The following is an 18,241-nucleotide window of genomic DNA, read 5'->3' on the forward strand; positions in this document are numbered from 1 at the left end:
AGCTTCAAGCTTTAAAGTGAGTCTACAATTAAATCAAAAAATTCAGTCTCAAATTGATTTGTTATTATTGAAATGTGTTGAAAATATTTTTGAAATAGATGATGTATAAAACACCCAATAACCTAGATTCCTATTGTGCTAAATGAAGATGATTTTATTTTTTTTGTTTAGCAAGCATAAAGTTACAGATTTAAAAAATTTGAAAGACACAAGATTGACATAACTGGCAGGGATGTTAGTGAAAGTGCAGAAAATAGTAGTTTTAGTGAACAAGTCATCTTCTTCCTTGAAAGATGAGTACTTGATTCCATGGTTATGGTGGGTTGAGAAGAATAAAGGGATGAGTTTTTATGAAAATGAAGAGTGATTTTGGCACCACCCATTTTGATTGTGGGTCGGGTCACGGGTGGATTTTTAATTTTTGGGTAAAAAATAAATAAAATCGGGTAAATCATTTAGATGATGCCACGTGTCCATCCGTTAGATTCAAGGATATATACAACCCAAAAGAATGACGGTAAGGGCATATACAACCTTAAAGTATAACGGAGGATATTGACATACCATTTATGATAGTTCGGAGGTATATTTGTCCATTTTCCCATTAAATTATATTCCTATAATAACTTATTCTAAATTTTAAAAATCTAGATTTTTGTTATCACCAACCGGCTACCCTAGTATATATAATTTGGAAATAATATAATCGTAGTTATGATTTAACTTGTTTAATTACTTTTGTTGATGATATTTTAATATAGTAATTGATGAAAGTGTGTTCACATCGAAATATGTTATTTAATTATGATTTATATTTTTATTTATTTATAATGATTTCCATGTAATTTCTTATGAAATAAATATTAAGTAGTACCTTTGTGGATAATGACTTTATCCATATTGGTAGTGCAAAGGTAGTGATCTCCATGTTGTTGAATTTATCAAAGATTTAATTGGGACAATAACTTTTTTTTTTTTTTGGTTATATGTAAGAGAATATTAATAGGTCAAATAATTTTTTAGATTGAGTCAAAATATTTTCGAAATGAGATAGTGTTTGACTACTTAGAAGGTGAAAATAATACTCAGGCAATTATTTATCATGTAAACTATATAAATAGAAAGTTTGGGAGGAAAAAAATTTGCTAGCCTTTGTTTTTAGTTTAATTATACAATATTTAAAATATACTGATTTGATTAATTTAAATCAACAATTTTTCATACTCTTTACTCTTTAAAGACGAGAAACCCTCATTCCTTTCTCTCTTTTTTCCCATCTCTAATTCTGAAAAATGGTTGAGAAAGAAACAGATTCCGTCTCTAGCTAATTAATGAGGAAATTTCAATCGATAGACAATAATATTGAGATGAATGGAGTATTGATCGATACGAGTTTGACAAACAACAAGTATGTCTGAAAAAAAGAAGTTAAACGTGTTATATTTCGAAATTCAAATTTAAAATCTTTTACGAATAAAGAAATATCGTCTCACTCCCTCACCTCACTATTGGTGATACATTCTTTTACATATTTAATTCAAAGTATCATTGACAAGGGATGTATCTTAAAGATTAAAAATTACATTGATTTGATATTAAGAGATGAAGACACACATCATAGGTGACATTTTTTTTGTCTCTGAGAAAATAGTAAATAAATAGACTTGGGTGACATTTTAAAAACCAAATGAACTACTTAATCCTTTTTTTAGTGACTGCTTATAAAGCATATTATTACGCTAAGTACATGCAGTGTCTAGATAATAATAATAATAATAATAATAATAATAATAATAATAATAATAATAATAATAATAATAATAATAATAATAATAATAATAATAATAATAATAATAATAATAATAATAATAATAATAATAATAATAATAATAATAATAATAATAATAATAATAATAATAATAATAATAATAATAATAATAATAATAATAATAATAATAATAATAATAATAATAATAATAATAATAATAATAATAATAATAATAATAATAATAATAATAATAATAATAATAATAATAATAATAATAATAATAATAATAATAATAATAATAATAATAATAATAATAATAATAATAATAATAATAATAATAATAATAATAATAATAATAATAATAATAATAATAATAATAATAATAATAATAATAATAATAATAATAATAATAATAATAATAATAATAATAATAATAATAATAATAATAATAATAATAATAATAATAATAATAATAATAATAATAATAATAATAATAATAATAATAATAATAATAATAATAATAATAATAATAATAATAATAATAATAATAATAATAATAATAATAATAATAATAATAATAATAATAATAATAATAATAATAATAATAATAATAATAATAATAATAATAATAATAATAATAATAATAATAATAATAATAATAATAATAATAATAATAATAATAATAATAATAATAATAATAATAATAATAATAATAATAATAATAATAATAATAATAATAATAATAATAATAATAATAATAATAATAATAATAATAATAATAATAATAATAATAATAATAATAATAATAATAATAATAATAATAATAATAATAATAATAATAATAATAATAATAATAATAATAATAATAATAATAATAATAATAATAATAATAAAATGTATTATTAAAGAAGGAAAAAGGAAACTCCATCATAAAAGTCTAAAACTTAATTCAGTTAATCAAGTGTCGTTTTGCTACCTTACATAAATTGAGATAGAAGAAGCATGAAATTTTAATACAACTTTAACTATACATAAGTATGTTCTAATTTTTTTTAATTCCTTTTTGTTTCCCAAATGGTGTTTGGTACATACATTGGAGTTCGACTAAATCCGGATTTGCACCGAAAAGTCCTACATTGTGAGGATAAAATGCTCTCTAACAAGGACGACTCAGTATCTAAGAAAGCTCGAACCTGAAACCAGTATATTCTAAATTTGATGTGTGTATATGCTTAATGAAGTTTTCTAATACAAATATACTGTTTAAGCAAAAATTATTAGATTCAATGGACTCGTATTTAAATTTCCACCTCCACTCCTAGCGCGAGATAATGCTATTTCATCCCATTTATCCAACCCCTAGTAGAACCTATTACTTGTTTGTGATAATAAAAGATAATAACGTAGAATTAATCGATGTGCGTGTTTGGTTGTGGAGTGGTAGAGGAGACAAAGTAGCCGGTAAAGTGTTAAAGACATGTACACGTGTTCATATTCAAGTCGAGAAAGAGAAAATTATTGGGCCCGACAGAGCATGTTATGGCTTGTAATTGTGGGCCAAGTGTAAATGATCCAACGGACTATATAAAAAGGCCTTTTTTTAATCTAATGGCTCAGAATGGATTGGGTAGTTATGATGACGTGTTTCTAAAGGAAAAAAATCCATAAATAATGCTATAATTTCAAAATATAATACTCCCTCCGTTTCACAAAGAATGATCTCCTTTCCTTTTTAGTCAGTTTCAAAAAAATGACCTCTTTCCTTTTTTGGTAACATTTTACTTTTTGCTTTCCACGTGGCATGTTTAAGACCACAAGATTAAGGGCAATTTTGTAAATTTGACATAACTTTAATTTAGGACCACAAGATTTAAAAGTCTTCTTTAATTTCTTAAACTTTGTGTCAAGTCAAACCAGATCAATCTTTTTGAAACGGAGGGAGTAATACTTTAATTTAAAAATGTAGCAAAATATATGTATATAAATATATATATATATATATATATTTGGTTTATCGATAATGTGTTATTAGTTTAGGAGTTTTGGTGTTGGTTTTGATTTTTTTTTCAATTATCGGGTTATTGATTCTCAACGGTTTGAGGTTTTTTCCGGATTAACCGATAATCTGATATTAAATTAAGAAATTATATTTATACCATTTAGTATATAAAATTTTTTGACTTAAGATTTAGTTCATACTTTTATTTATGATTGTCTCAAACTCTTTTATTCTATAATGTGCTAGTATTTGCTTTTGAGTAAGATGTAAGATATCAACTCATGTGCATAGTTCATTTGATTTGTCACTTTATTTATAAGTGATTCTTAATAAAAAAAAGTTGTATGTCAAACCTTAACGATTAAATCAATAACTGAAATGATAATGATCAATAATTGATAGATCTATAGTCGGAAACTAATATCTTAATGATTCTATAAAGTCAATGAACTTCAAAATAGAATTGAACCGATTGATATGACGCTATCACTAGTTTGTTTTTAAAAAAATAGTGCAATGTGGGGCCTATTTGACAGCTGGATCCTTATAATTAGCATTTGGTCACGTGGCTAAGTTTGGTAGGTAAACGGCCCAAATCAAATTCATTGAATTTCCTTTATAGGCATGCATGATTAGTTAATTAAAGATTATTATGCTATTTTCTCTAGTCATTAATTATAACTTTATTTTATAGTACTATAGACCTAACAAGATAAAATTATGTTCACCTATAATAAAAGACATAATAAATATACTAAGGTTATGCCACATTTGGCTACCTAGTGCTTATGCTATTTTTTCATTTCATCTCCTCTCAAATGTTTTGAATTGATTTTATAAGAAAACAAAATAAATAGTATATATTTATCTTATTGATGATGTTACATGTAGTTTATTTTTTAAAATGGTGATATCTAAACTAAACCAGTATTAACATATGTATAAAGTAACTCTGTCATTAGACTTACTCCCTTTGTACCAATTTGTATCGTCCTTACTCCCTTTGTACCAATTTGTATTGTCAATGTCTTTTGTTTCCAAATAGCAACAAAATTGAAGGACAAAGAAACTATAATATTCCGAAATTGGAGATGGGGAAAAGATAAGAAGTCATATCCAAATGTATTAACTTCGACCTCTATCCATCAAGATTTAGATAGATTGAAACAAATCACCTAGTTAACTTTACACAAACCTTGTTAACACTTGTTCATTGCAATAACAAATATAGAGATGAACTTTGGGCAAGTAGTCTAAGAAGGAAAAGAACATTACTCCATTCATCAAATATTCAGTGCTATAACAAAACAAAATTGCTGTATCATGGATAGAAGATGGCCTAAAAACAAAAACCCTTCTAACTATACACAAATAGCTAACTCTTCCACACTACCTTTCGCCCTCACGTGTACAAAATTTTATGAAACAATTCCTGACACTGAAAATAATGAAAGGAATACGCGTATGGAATGGCAGTGTGAAACATAGCACGCTAAAGAATTCTTTGTCTTCTGTTGCTGTCCTACCTTTTTTGACAACTACTGGTGCAATTGGCAGTAGCAATCTTGCCTGCAATCGAGGACTGCTTCATGGCAAAGGCGCCAGTATTCTTTGTACGGAATAGACACCCATGGCAGTGTCGGAGGAAGACCAATCTTTGGAGCAGATGGAGTTCTATATAATGAGAAAGTAAACACAAGTGAGAAAGCCAGCAAGATTAAGAGTGTATTGGTATGACAGAAGTCATTTTCCATAAAGAACACTTCCTGAGAAATGTTTTCCGGTGTTTGATTGATGATTGGAAAATATATTAAAGACTAATATTAATAATAATAATAATAAGTAGCAAGTAATATGAAGTAGGAAAAATGACTTCTGCCCATAAAGGAGAAAAGTCATTTCCCCTCTTTTGATGGGACCTCAAAGAACATTTTCTTGTAACTGAACACTAGAAAATGACTTCCTCGTGGAAAACATTTTTCTGAAAAAAGACTTCCGTCAGACCAAACATATCTCAAGAATTAGTTAAAAGGTGTAAGAGAAGATCTATTGAAGAAAAGTTGAAATACCTTTTCCCTGTCAGAACTCCATAAGCTGACAATGCAATAGAAGATCTAGATACATCAGAAAAAACATTTCTATAGTGTGGCCAAACTACTTGTCCTGCAACATATTTTTGCGGAGTTAGCAAACACAATAAACACACTTGAAAAAAGAATAAACAAGAAGCAAAGATGTTATACAACCATGAGCAAGTAAGATGAAAGTATGATACGCTGGGAACAGATAGAAGCTAGTTCTAGTTTCCAGCTTGACCCACTGACATGGTAAAATGGTGCAACAGTTATGTGAAAACTTGTCATGTGTATTATTCTTTGTCGGTTTACTTCACTGGTGTCATTACAGTGGTAGTAGAAAAGTTCTATTACTTGGAAAGGGGAAATGTGTAACTATGGGAGAAACAATAAACATCCTGTCAAATTTACACTAAAGAGCCCTTGCTCAATCAATTGTTGAAGAAAATGTTTGCTCCCCGAGTTGTAGATACCACTACATGAATGAGATACTATCAGAAAAAGGTGAGGATGTTGTGGAATTAACATTTAAAAGTTGGACTTGCAGTAAAAAGGATCACACCACGTAAAAGGAGACCTCCTATCCAATAAAACAAACTCTAGAAGCAATAAATATGTTATCCTTCACCTCTTTGGTCACAAAATTTTAAGAATTAAATAGTAATGCTCAAGGACTTACTTAAGCTCAAAAAATTGCTGTGAAGAAATGAAACCAGAACTGCGGATCTACAGTGGCGGGGATCCTCAGATCCTGATACAGTCTTATCAGCAGATTTAACCTCTGCTGAATTAGTGGCATTTCTCCGACACAAAACAATCTCAAACCATAATCCACTAGGAAATCGTTTCCTCCTCATGAACCAAAAGAAAATCTTAATATAAGGTGTGGCATGAATTATAGATATGCCAAACTGAATGGCTATGCAAACAAAGCTAATGGTTGTCTTCATAATGGTGAAGAAAATATAGAACAATGAAGTCGTTGGTAGCAGAAGTAAAAGTGGAGTAAATAGGAGAGACCCAACAACATGTTGTTCCACACTGTAAGCATAGCTATCTAGTCTTTGACGAAGAGGATTCCACTTCCTACCCCTGCAATTCAAGGAGGCAAACTGTTAGTGGTTTTTTAAGCAACCACCACAACAGAAGCATATTGGTGACTAACAAAGACAAAAGAGATATATAAAAAGGAGAGACCTGACACAACATGCTTGATACTGGTTTTGCAAGAAAATGATATAGTGACTTTGTGAAAATAGCTCAGTTAAGCAGTCCTTTCCAGTTAAAAACCAAGCAAAGTTATGGTGGATGACTGGATGTCCATGAAGGAGTTGTTTGGTGAACACAGTTTGGGAAAAACAACCATGGGAATAAAAATTGAAGAGACAAGTAAATATAATAGAAAGCATAGACTAAATAGGCCGTCAAAAATGAACATTTGTTCCATATAAGTTAAATAATGATTATAACCAGAACATAGACAGCGAGGTTAGGTATTTTTGGTTAGTCATCTTTCCTTTCAGCTGCTAAACTCCCCACGGTATCAGATGAATAACCAAATTAAAGTGTGAAGCTATTACACTCCCCTTTTGATAACCACACTCCTCTTCTATATTGTTAGACAATATTAACCTTGCCCTCTTTTACCTCATTCCTCCTCAGGGAATGACCCTAACATAGATCACACATTATTTTCCCCATCTTGATCTTGCATATCCCCCTTTTTCTGTTCCTTCTTTTCCTGCAGTTCCTGCTTTAGCAAATGGTGGAGTTTTCCGATCTGTTGCCCAGCAGAAAATAGTCCCTACGCCATGGTTAATATCCATAATTTTTTCCAGTCACCCCGGAAGTAAAATTATTGACTAATTAATTCCAGACAAAGGTAAAGATCCTTGTTTTTTAAGTTTAAAAGGGGAGAACTGGTTCAACTCACACTTCACTAAAAATGATGAAAGATTTATTTTTAGCTTTTAGGGCATTTGGATTGAATGTTCATAGGGAACACTTAGTGTTGAGTGATGAAGCTTCAATGTTTACCTCCTCTTTCCAATGTTATTAAGTAGCCTACAAGAATGAACCAAGTTCTGTTGTATGCCAAAAAGAAAAAGGACTATATATTTTTGGTCACCATGTCTAAACCACGTAGTGACCTCAAAAAGATAAAAGTTGATTAACCCTGGATTAATTGATCAATACCAGTCCACAAGATACTTTAGAGTGCAGATAGCATTATAGGGAAAGATACCTGAAAAGTCGCCATAAAGCATCTACTGCCTGTATTTGCCACGAATATAGCAGTGTAAGCAACCACTGAAGAGCAGAAACATGTGTAGTTGCTAGTGAAATTGTGTCGATGATCAGAGCAGCTGCTGCTGTCAGACCAAACAATGAACCAAATACAGCTACTACTTTTATGAGATGAATCAAGAAGAAACCCAATAACCACCATAGGGTAGACCAAATTTGAATAGCAATCAGGGAAATTGTCCCAAGAACTCCGGCTAGCTCAGTATTCAACTTGAATCCCGCTGGGTTTCCCATAAGCCACACACAACCAGTACGCAGAAGATAGTTAGTGGCATTTTCAGAAAAACTTGAAACCCACACGCAAGCTGCTCTAGCTCGAGACCACAATATGATGCCAAGAAAGTTCCCCAGAAGTAGATCAACTACTAGGCTTGCCCACATGGAATGTTTGTGAAATGCCGCTTTCTCAGCATACTCCACACAGGATTGAGACCTAAATACAAGTCCTCTTAGTGCAGAAATTAAAATCAGAAAGCATAGCAGAAAAAATAGTATACACATATCAATCAATTGCACCAGGTTCATTATATGAATCCTCTGCATTCATTTTGCTCTATCCAGAATACACAGAACACACATAGCAGGATGGTTCAGAAAAAAAGGTTATCAGAGAAAGTTTACCTGAGACCATAATCTTTGAGAATAACTGGCCAATAGAGGAGCTGGCAGCATCGAATTTCCATATTTTTGCATGTATTGGAGAATACCTTCTCCAACGCAACATAGATATATGAGTGGGACACATGGATCAAGCAGGCATGGAAGAACTGAAGGATGACGTAGAAGATAGTAGAGAATGATGCAAGCAATATAGCAAGCAGTTGCCATGTCAAAATAGAAAACCTGGCAAGACATTGGATAGCTATTAGAAATAGCAGAGAAACCAATGAAGCAGCAGAAAATCAAAGCATGTCAAAGTTTAAAAGATGTTACATGCAAAAGAAATGGAAGGGAGCCCTGGATCTTTTGGCAGAATAATTTGCTTCTGTAAAGACTCTAGCTGCATTAGCAGTGTTGATAGATAGAATTACAGCATCCTGTTTATCAGATAATTGAAAGCAAAGAGGTTTAGAATCAGTCAACAGTGCAGGTAAGATTAAACTTCATAATTGGTATACCAAGTCAAGATATGGCCGCTTCCTGTTAAGATCCTTAACCCATTCAGGCTTCTTGCAATGGTTTGTCACCTGCTCAGATGAACTCTTGAAACCCAATGAGTAATGGTGGCCACCAAACACAGGAATTCCATAAAACACTACCTGAGTTTATTGTGAAGAAAAATAGAACAATAAGGAACTGCAAGACAAAGTCAAGTAAATCTAAGGATGTCGTATGGGTGATTATGACTTACATACGTGGACATCTAATTGGAATATGGTTTCTCCCATCCTATGTATATGATGAACTTTTGGTATTAGCTCTACTTTTCTGCTAACAGCTTGAGAATTATCACATACAATCTGTGCCCAAATATTATCCTTTAAAGAGAATGCCCTACTCTGCTCTAGTATTGCATCCAATTTGTGACATCCACATCTCCATCTTCCACGTTTCCCTTCAGGTGCATGTTGTTCAGCACACACACATGTCCTCTTACTAGTAGAGTTGACATGCTTTTTCCCTTTGCTTCTGACCATTAGCAACTGCCCATTGCTGCTGAAATCTGCTGCATAATAACCTAGCAGAGATAACTTGCTTTTATCTTGTAGAAACACAGGCATCTTTCTGTTTATGCCTTGAAGAACCCTCTAATAAAATGAGACAGAAATCATCATATAATAAATTAGACAAAAATACTAGTACAAGATAATTGCAACAAATTTGTAAAAGAATAAAAACAGTTTTCATAAAATATATATAGTGCACATGTAAAGAAATACAACATAGTTATCTGTACAAATGAATCAAATCCATGAACTAGCATGGGATAGTTGCAAAGTATAAGTAATAAGAATGTGATTTCCTATAATTCTGGACAAAACTATAATGGACGGAGGGTTATCACCCACAAAAGCCACTTACACAGTACATGTTTTTGTGGGTGTATAATTGATCCCAAACATCTCTAAATCCACGTTGACATATGTTCAATGATTATCATCCAGACTTCTCATATCAAATAAAAACCAGAAGAAACTTGCTCAGACCAACCATATTGATCCATTTGCTTGAGGTTTAGAAATTTTATCTCCTTAAATTAAATGCATTTACTTTAGTACCTAAGCTTTAAGTGTGTAAAGGGGAGAAAATGGTATTTTACTAAAAGCACCATACCAAAGAATGTTACCACATTTTCATTGGTTATTTCTTAGCATAAATGTGGCTTATATTTGGAACAAGGAGGAAGTTCCACGTTAACTACCCTCATATTAACCGCATGTCCTCATACCATCTATTTATGCAGATTCCTCAAATATAGCCAATAAAGATTCATTAGTCCCAAAGTTTCCTAATTTTTTAGCAATCAACGAAAAATCTAATTCATCACAAGTTATACTCTATAGATGCCAAACATTATCTCTTTTTCAAAATAAAAAGGCAAAATTTCATTGCCAAGTTCATCTCCATAAAATGGTGTCAAACAGTTAAATAAGAGAGGGAAGGAAGTTCAACCTTTACCCACTTCCCCTTTCCACACTTAAAATATTAACCAGTTCACTATGTTTCATCTTTTTCATATTTGAAGATGATCACATCTCACCCTTTATTTCACTATTTTCATATTTGAAAATGATCCCAGCTCACCCTTTATTCCACCATTTTGACATTAACTAGCTCACCATTTTCACAACAAACTTTTAGAGTAAGGCAACATGCACTTTTTACAACAAACTTGAAAACACAACTTAGATACTCAATTCACATCACAACAAACTTGAAAAGATAAACTTAGAAACTCAATTCACATCACAACAAACTTGAAAAAACACAAACTTGGTTACTAAATTCTCATCAACCCAGATTGTGAAATTTGAACACCAACCCAGCTCACCAATGTTTCATCTTTTTTCACATTTTGAGATTAACCCAATTCACATTAAGGCATTTTTTTCAACTTTTCTCACAACAAACACTAAATTACATAAACCCAGATTGCAAAATTATGAATCTTTGAAGGGTTATTTAAGAAATTTTACCTCAAGATTCATATGGGTCGTCATAGAAAGAAGTGAAGATTCATCGCAAGCGAAAGCAACAACAATGTCGAAAGAAGCATCAGATGAAGAGATAAACCAACCAAACAAGAAAGCATAGGAATGCAAATTAGTCAATTGATTTAAACAAGAAAGATGGGTTGGCCACCAAAGCCTGCACTTTCTATTGGTTCTTCTCATTTGTCTATTCATTTCTACTTTTGATTCAAAATTTTGACCATTTGGGTGTCTAAATCTTCCATTTTTGTGGCTTTTGGGTGGATTTTTTGCGAGTTAATTACAGATCTTAGTGGGATTTTGAAAGCTCTGCGAAGAGAAGAATTACAGATCGAAACATTGGAGGGGAGGGGAGTGACTGGGGAAGAGAGATTCGCTTTGGAAGTTGCGAGTAGTAGGGAAGTAAAGTGGAAGAATGTTTCTTTCTTGGCTATATCTCTCTTCTATTTTTTCCCTTTTTATTGGTTGTATTTTGAGTGACTTTATATTTTACTAATTTAAATTGTATTTCACAAGTAGAATTTGTAAAATATGTTTAGTGAATAAGACTTGTAAATTATTATATTTTGAAAAAGAGATATTTAAATGCAAATAACATTTGACAATCATATATAAGAGATATGATTGGTATCTCTTCTCTTAATTGAGAAATGTGATTTATAAGTTTGCATTAATTGCTATGTTAAGACACATTTGAGAACAAAGAATTACATTGTACACTTGGGATCACAAAGAAGTTTGGATTTTCTTTCGCATTAAAGCACTTAATGAGTTTGGATATATTTAAATTATTAAGATTTAGAACAAAGTCTAATATTATTAAGAGGTATTTGTGTGACTTGTGAGGATAATATTCATCATCACTTTATCCACAATCATTAGTTACTATCACTAACCACTTTGTTATCACAACCACCATCATCACTAACCATCTCTCCTATCACAACTACAACTGTCACTGTCACCGTCACCATCATTGTTAATCGCTTTTTTACTGTTGTCTACTACCAATCACCTATGTCATCACATTTACCACATTTGCTAACTACTATTTTCAGTTGCTAGCATACTTACCTCCCCCATCATTACGATTATATTCATGGTCACCACCATCCCGTTTGCTAGGATTTTGCCTCGATTTTTCTTATTATATTTGAGTTTTACTCTTTTCTAAAAGGAAAGTTAAAACATTACCATAATTGCTTTTACCTTTCGGTAAAGAAAAATATAATTTTCTTTCATATTTGATTATTCTTTATTTGGAGGAAACATTTGGAACTTTATAAAATAAAGATCCTCTTCCCATACCAAGGACGTAAGAGTATCCACAATGTAGCTATTAAAGAGTTTTGTTTATATGAGATATTCTCTGAACAATCACATTTATTGATCACATATATATTACACTATTACAAAACTATTCTTCAAAAATACAATATTTATTGATCAAACTTTAATTTAATAAAAAATAAAAATTGAACATAAGTTGTAGTGTACTAGTATTTAATATAATCTTCCCACATATTACAAACAACCTTCTCACGTTGAACTTACATTTTTCAATTATACGATCGAGAAGATGAACCAACATTGTTACTTTTAGTCATTTCTTGGTTAATTTGGTTGGTAAGTCAAATATAATAAAAATTGTTGAATATAAATAGTAAGGTAGGAATTGATTTGAAAGTAAAACTCCCTATGTCCATCTTTACTTGTCCACTATACTAAAAATAGTGGTCCAACAGTACTTGTCCACTTTGGAAAATCAAAACATAATTTACCCTTTATGTTTGTTTCACCCTTGCTATTAAATACTATCCAACATCTAATACATTTCTCAAAACATTAAATTTAATACTCCATCCATCCATATTAGTTGATCATCTTACTAAAAATAGTTGTCCCATATTAGTTGTCCACGTTACTAAATCAAGAAAGCATTAATTATTTTTTTCCTATACTACTCTTGCAATTAATTCTTTTTTGAAAGTGTTCACATTTCTTTGTAAAATTCTCAATAAGTATTTTAAAGGGTGAATTAGTAAAACTATCTTCTTATTTATGATTTCTTAATATGCATGTAAAAAGGAAAGTGATCAACTAATGTGGAACAAGAGGAGTATACTCTTATTATTTATTGTTTCTTAGGGTGTGTGTCAGACTAATAATGAACAACTATTGTTGGATAAAGAGAGTAAAAAACTTTATGTTGGTGATAATAATCATTATATGTGATATAAATGATTCTAAAAGTAATGATATGAATTATAAATTTTATTTACATATGAAATAAATGGTTTAGTTGATATAAATGTATGATTGTCTTTACAAAATATACACTTGTTGGATAATTGTTATATTTAAAAAATCTCAAATCATGATTTTTGGAGAATCTAAAATTTCATCTTATGATATGACATCATCGTGAGATCGTATGTCTAAACCTTGATTTATCTCGCGATATGAAATCACATGCCCAAACACCTACTGATAATATTTGACTATGCATAATTTATCTTCAACTAATAAAATTACGTGTCTTGGATCTCTTTATATAAGAAATACGTGATATTTAAAGTACTTCCATAATGTTATCATTTTCAAATATAAAGTAAAAGTATAAATTAGACATAGTAATTTGATTATTGAGTAGTTTAGCACATTCAAAATGAAAATTCACAATTTTGAGGGATTAAAAAGTATACAAGTCATCTCTCTCATGCCGACATTGTATGTTAGCTAAACCTGCGCTAGTGGTGTCACCATGGCAAGAGGACGGGGAAGAGGAAAGGGAAGACCAAGATGGGAAACTATTCTCACTTTGGGTAGCGCTAATGAGGCAAGACTAGAACCAGATGGTAAGAAGAAAGTAACCCCTGCTGCCACACATGCTCGAGGAACCCTAACTGAGCCCACTCCGATCTATGCAACTGATGGGGTCAAACAACTCCACTTGAGTACGAGAGCTACTACTAGCAAGACAAAACCAGTAATTGCGACTATGCAACAGAAAGGCGAGGTGAGTACCAATGATGCAGTAACTGGGGCACCCCCCATTACAACCACAGAGAAAGGTAAAGCTCTGATTGAATCATGGGCTAATCTTTTTGCTAAGAATAGATCGGTTACAAATGGTATGGCTCTATCTTAAATCCCACCTCAAGTAATTGATGGGAAATCAGTCATACATTTAGATAAAACAGAGGTGGATAGGGAAATTGCAAAGTGGAAGTGTGCTCTGATAGTGTATGTCCTTGGTGAGTCTCCAGGATACAATACCATGCATAAATATATTAGCCAGACCTGGACAGAGGTAGTGGCGCCTAAAATATTCATGCATGAAGAGGGCTATTTCATAGTGCGGTTCCAATCTGTGAAAGATATGCAAGCTATCATTTTTTTCGGGCCGTATTCTATAAATAATAAACCCCTAGTTTTAAAGAACTGGACAGAGGATTTTGATGTTGATCAGGAATTCCCCACAAAAATCCCTATATGGGTTAAATTTCCCAACCTACCCATGAACTGCTGGGGTTGTGATTCACTAAGCAGGATTGCAAGTGCCATTGGAATTCCAATGTTTGCAGATGAGTGCACGACTAAGCAGATGAGAATTTCTTTTGCTAGAATGTTGGTTGAGGTGGATGTTACTAAGCCACTACCTGATAAAATCAATGTCATGGATCCAACTGGGAAAACAATAGTGCAAGGAGTGAAATATGACTGGAAGCCTATTTTCTGCCAGAAATGCCAAGTAGTAGGTCATGAATGCCTCTATGAGCAATCTATGAGACGCAGAAGAGCCCCGAAGAAGGTAGTGCAGAAGTGGATCTCAAAGGAGGTAGTGAAGCCAGTAGTAACAACCGCAAATGAAGTACCTAGACAAGCAACCTCCCCTACAACTGGAACATCTGGAGTAATTACATATCGGCAACCTAGTCCAAACCTAACTTTGGAAAACTTTCCTATGCTACAGCCTACCTCTGTTAGGAATCAGTTCAGTCCACTGAGTATGTTGTGGGATGAAAGAGATACTATACCTCCTGATAAAGGGGGCCAACCTATAACTCAATGACTTGGTTATTTTGGAATGTTAGGGGTGTAAATAAGAGATACAAGCAAAAGGATATTCAACATGTTCTCAGAAAAATAAACACATCTCTTTGGCAGGTTTGGTAGAAACTAAAGTAAAATCTCATAAAGCAAAAGTGATTAGTAACAACATAGCTTCTAAGTGGGGCTTTCTACACAATTATCAACATGCTAATAAGGGGAGAATATGGATTCTTTGGGATACATGCAAGTATAGAGTTACTATGATCAAAGCAGGGAACCAACTGATACATTGTCGCATTGAAGAGATAAGTGCAAATGTGAATTGTTACCTAACTGTGGTGTATGGCTACAACACTAGCGATAAGAGAAAAGAACTATGGATTAACCTCAGAGACTTGGCAATAAGAATGAGAGCCCCTTGGCTAATTTGTGGAGATTTCAATGCTCTTTTGTACGCAGAAGATAGGCTCTATGGTAATCCAATTCAGCCTACAGAAATTGCAGATTTCTCTAAATGTTTACATGATTTATATCTTAATAAATTGTCTTGAAAAGGTGAGTACTACACTTGGACAAACAAGCAGAAAGGCTCAGATAGAATCTACAGTAGAATTGACAGGGCACTTGGAAATTTTGAATGGATGATACATTGGGGTCACGTAGTTCTCAATTATAGCTTGCCAAACATATATGATCATGATCATATGATGCTTAACATGACTACTCAACCAAGTACTAAGCCTCCTTTCAGATTCTTCAATCTATGGGATGAACACTCCTCATTTCTGTCGTTGGTGGAGAAGGAATGGCAAAAGAGGAAAGTTACAGGGCACATGAAGAATATATGGTTACACTTAAAGAGCCTCAAACAAAAATTTGCAAAGCTTAATCAAGAGGAGTTCAAAGCAGTTACCCAGAGATTGAGCAATGCCAAAACTGATCTAGTTAATATCCAGGAACAAGTGGTTCTACAATGTACTGATGGATTGCAGAATTAGGAGAAAAATATTCTTGAGTACCTCGAAAAGTGGTCAGGAATTGAGGAGAGCATACTGAAGCAAAATCCAGGGCAAAATGGATTAAACTTAGTGATACGAACTCAAACTATTTCTCAACTGTCATTAAGGAGAGGATTCATAGAAAGCAAATGAATGATCTTACATCCTTAAATGGTACTAAGTTATTTGCTTAAGAAGACATTAAGCAAGAAGTGGTACAGTTCTACCAGAGTCTAATGGGATCATCCACGGATAATCTTTTAGCAGTTAATAAGCTTGTCATAAGTGCAGGGCCTACCTTTGCATCAACAAAGGATGGAACTGTGTGCAACTATGACAGAGCTCGAAATCATCAATAGTTTGAAGGCAATTAGGGAAGACAAAGCCCCTGGTATTTATGGCTACAATGTGGTTTTTTTAAAGAAAGCTTGGAACATTATTAAAGAGGATGTTACTGGTGCTGTACAACATTTCTTTATCACAGGGAAGATATATCGGAACATAAATTATATTGCAGTTACTGTTGTGCCTAAAGTTTCCAACCCAATGAACATCAAAGAGTACATACCAATAGTCTGCTGCACTGTAATGTATAAAGTTATTGGGAAAATCTTGGCTACTAGATTACAAAAGGTTGTCTTTACCATAATCAATCCCACTCAGGCAGGTTTTGTTCCTGGTCGAAGAATTGGAGATAATATCATCATGGCACATGAGCTTGTAAGGTCTTATACTAGGAAACATGTATCACCTAGGTGCATGATCAAAATTGATTTACAAAATGGGTATGATAGTGTGGAATGGATATATCTGGAGCAGGTGATGCAGGAGTTGGATTTTTCCAATCAATTCATCTCTTGGATTATGGAATGTGTGAAAACTATTAGTTATTCCATACTTGTTAATGGGGAACCAACAAAACCATTTCCACCAGCAAAGGGTTTAAGACAGGGCGACCCAATGTCACCATTCCTTTTTGCAATTGCTATGGAGTATCTCAGTAGATGTCTCACCACACTTGTAGGAGTAAAGCAGTTTAAATTCCATTCGAGATGTGCTAAACTCCAAATCACTCATCTATGCTTTGCTGATGATGTACTCATGTTTTCTTGAGGTGATAACTCTTTTGTCCAAGCTATGATGGAACGTTTTCAACTATTCTCAGGTGCTTTAGGTCTGCAAGCAAACATGGGGAAAAACTGCATATATTTTGGAGAGGTAACTACACAAGAAAAGGAAATAGTAGTGTCTTCTCCTGTGGAGATCTCCCATTCAAATACCTTGGAGTAACTTTGTCCACCAAGAAGATCTCTTTAATTCAATGGTACCCGCTGATCACAAATATGATAGCTAGGATTTCCTCTTGGACTTCAAAGAAACTCTCATATGCGGGCAGAACACAACTTGTCCAATATGTGCTATTTAACATCCAAGCATACTGGGCTCAACTATTTGTACTCTCCGCTAAGGCAATAAAATTAATTGATAGCTATTGTAGAAGTTACCTATGGTCTGCAAGTAATAGTATCACCAAAAAGGCACTGGTAGCATGGAATAGAGTTTGCTCTCCTCTATGTTTTGGTGGACTAAACTTGACTAATGTGAATGTATGGAATAGAGCAGCTATTGCTAAAACTCATTGGGCACTGGCTAAAAAAGAGGACAAGGTCTGGATAAGATGGGTTCATAGCTATTATATAAAAGGGCTACAACTTGAGACAATGAGGGTACCTACACAAGCGTGTTGGATGATACGGAAGATAATTGAAGCTAAAACTACTTTTGACCAATTCCAGGTGGATAAATCAAGCAGGCGCAGTCTAACAAGGCAACTCTACATGCACTTGCCGAACCTAAAACCTAGAGTAATATGGAGGAACTTCATG

The 18,241-nt window shown here is 32.5% G+C and overlaps 1 protein-coding gene across 3 annotated transcripts; it reads right to left on the reverse strand.

Moving 5' to 3' along the window:
- Positions 1–4,995: 4,995 nt before the first annotated feature.
- Positions 4,996–11,748, reverse strand: LOC102602534 (uncharacterized). 3 transcript variants are annotated; one of them, XM_006357971.2, is made up of 9 exons: positions 11,287–11,748; positions 9,505–9,897; positions 9,268–9,408; positions 9,083–9,186; positions 8,771–8,992; positions 8,088–8,582; positions 6,522–6,934; positions 5,837–5,930; positions 4,996–5,441 (listed from the first exon to the last, which is right to left on the reverse strand). In XM_006357971.2, the coding sequence occupies exons 1-9, from the start codon at positions 11,494–11,496 to the stop codon at positions 5,306–5,308; spliced, it is 2,208 nt and encodes a 735-aa protein (XP_006358033.1). In that variant the 5' UTR covers positions 11,497–11,748; the 3' UTR covers positions 4,996–5,305. The 3 variants fall into 3 exon arrangements, with proteins under 3 accessions (XP_006358033.1, XP_015169210.1, XP_015169211.1); XM_015313724.1 differs by having other exon boundaries at positions 8,088–8,597; XM_015313725.1 differs by having other exon boundaries at positions 8,088–8,597; positions 9,268–9,404; positions 9,501–9,897.
- Between the last annotated feature and the right edge of the window lie 6,493 nt (positions 11,749–18,241).

Source organism: Solanum tuberosum, unplaced genomic scaffold (genome assembly GCF_000226075.1).
Source record: "Solanum tuberosum cultivar DM 1-3 516 R44 unplaced genomic scaffold, SolTub_3.0 scf00249, whole genome shotgun sequence".
NCBI lineage: Eukaryota > Viridiplantae > Streptophyta > Magnoliopsida > Solanales > Solanaceae > Solanum > Solanum tuberosum.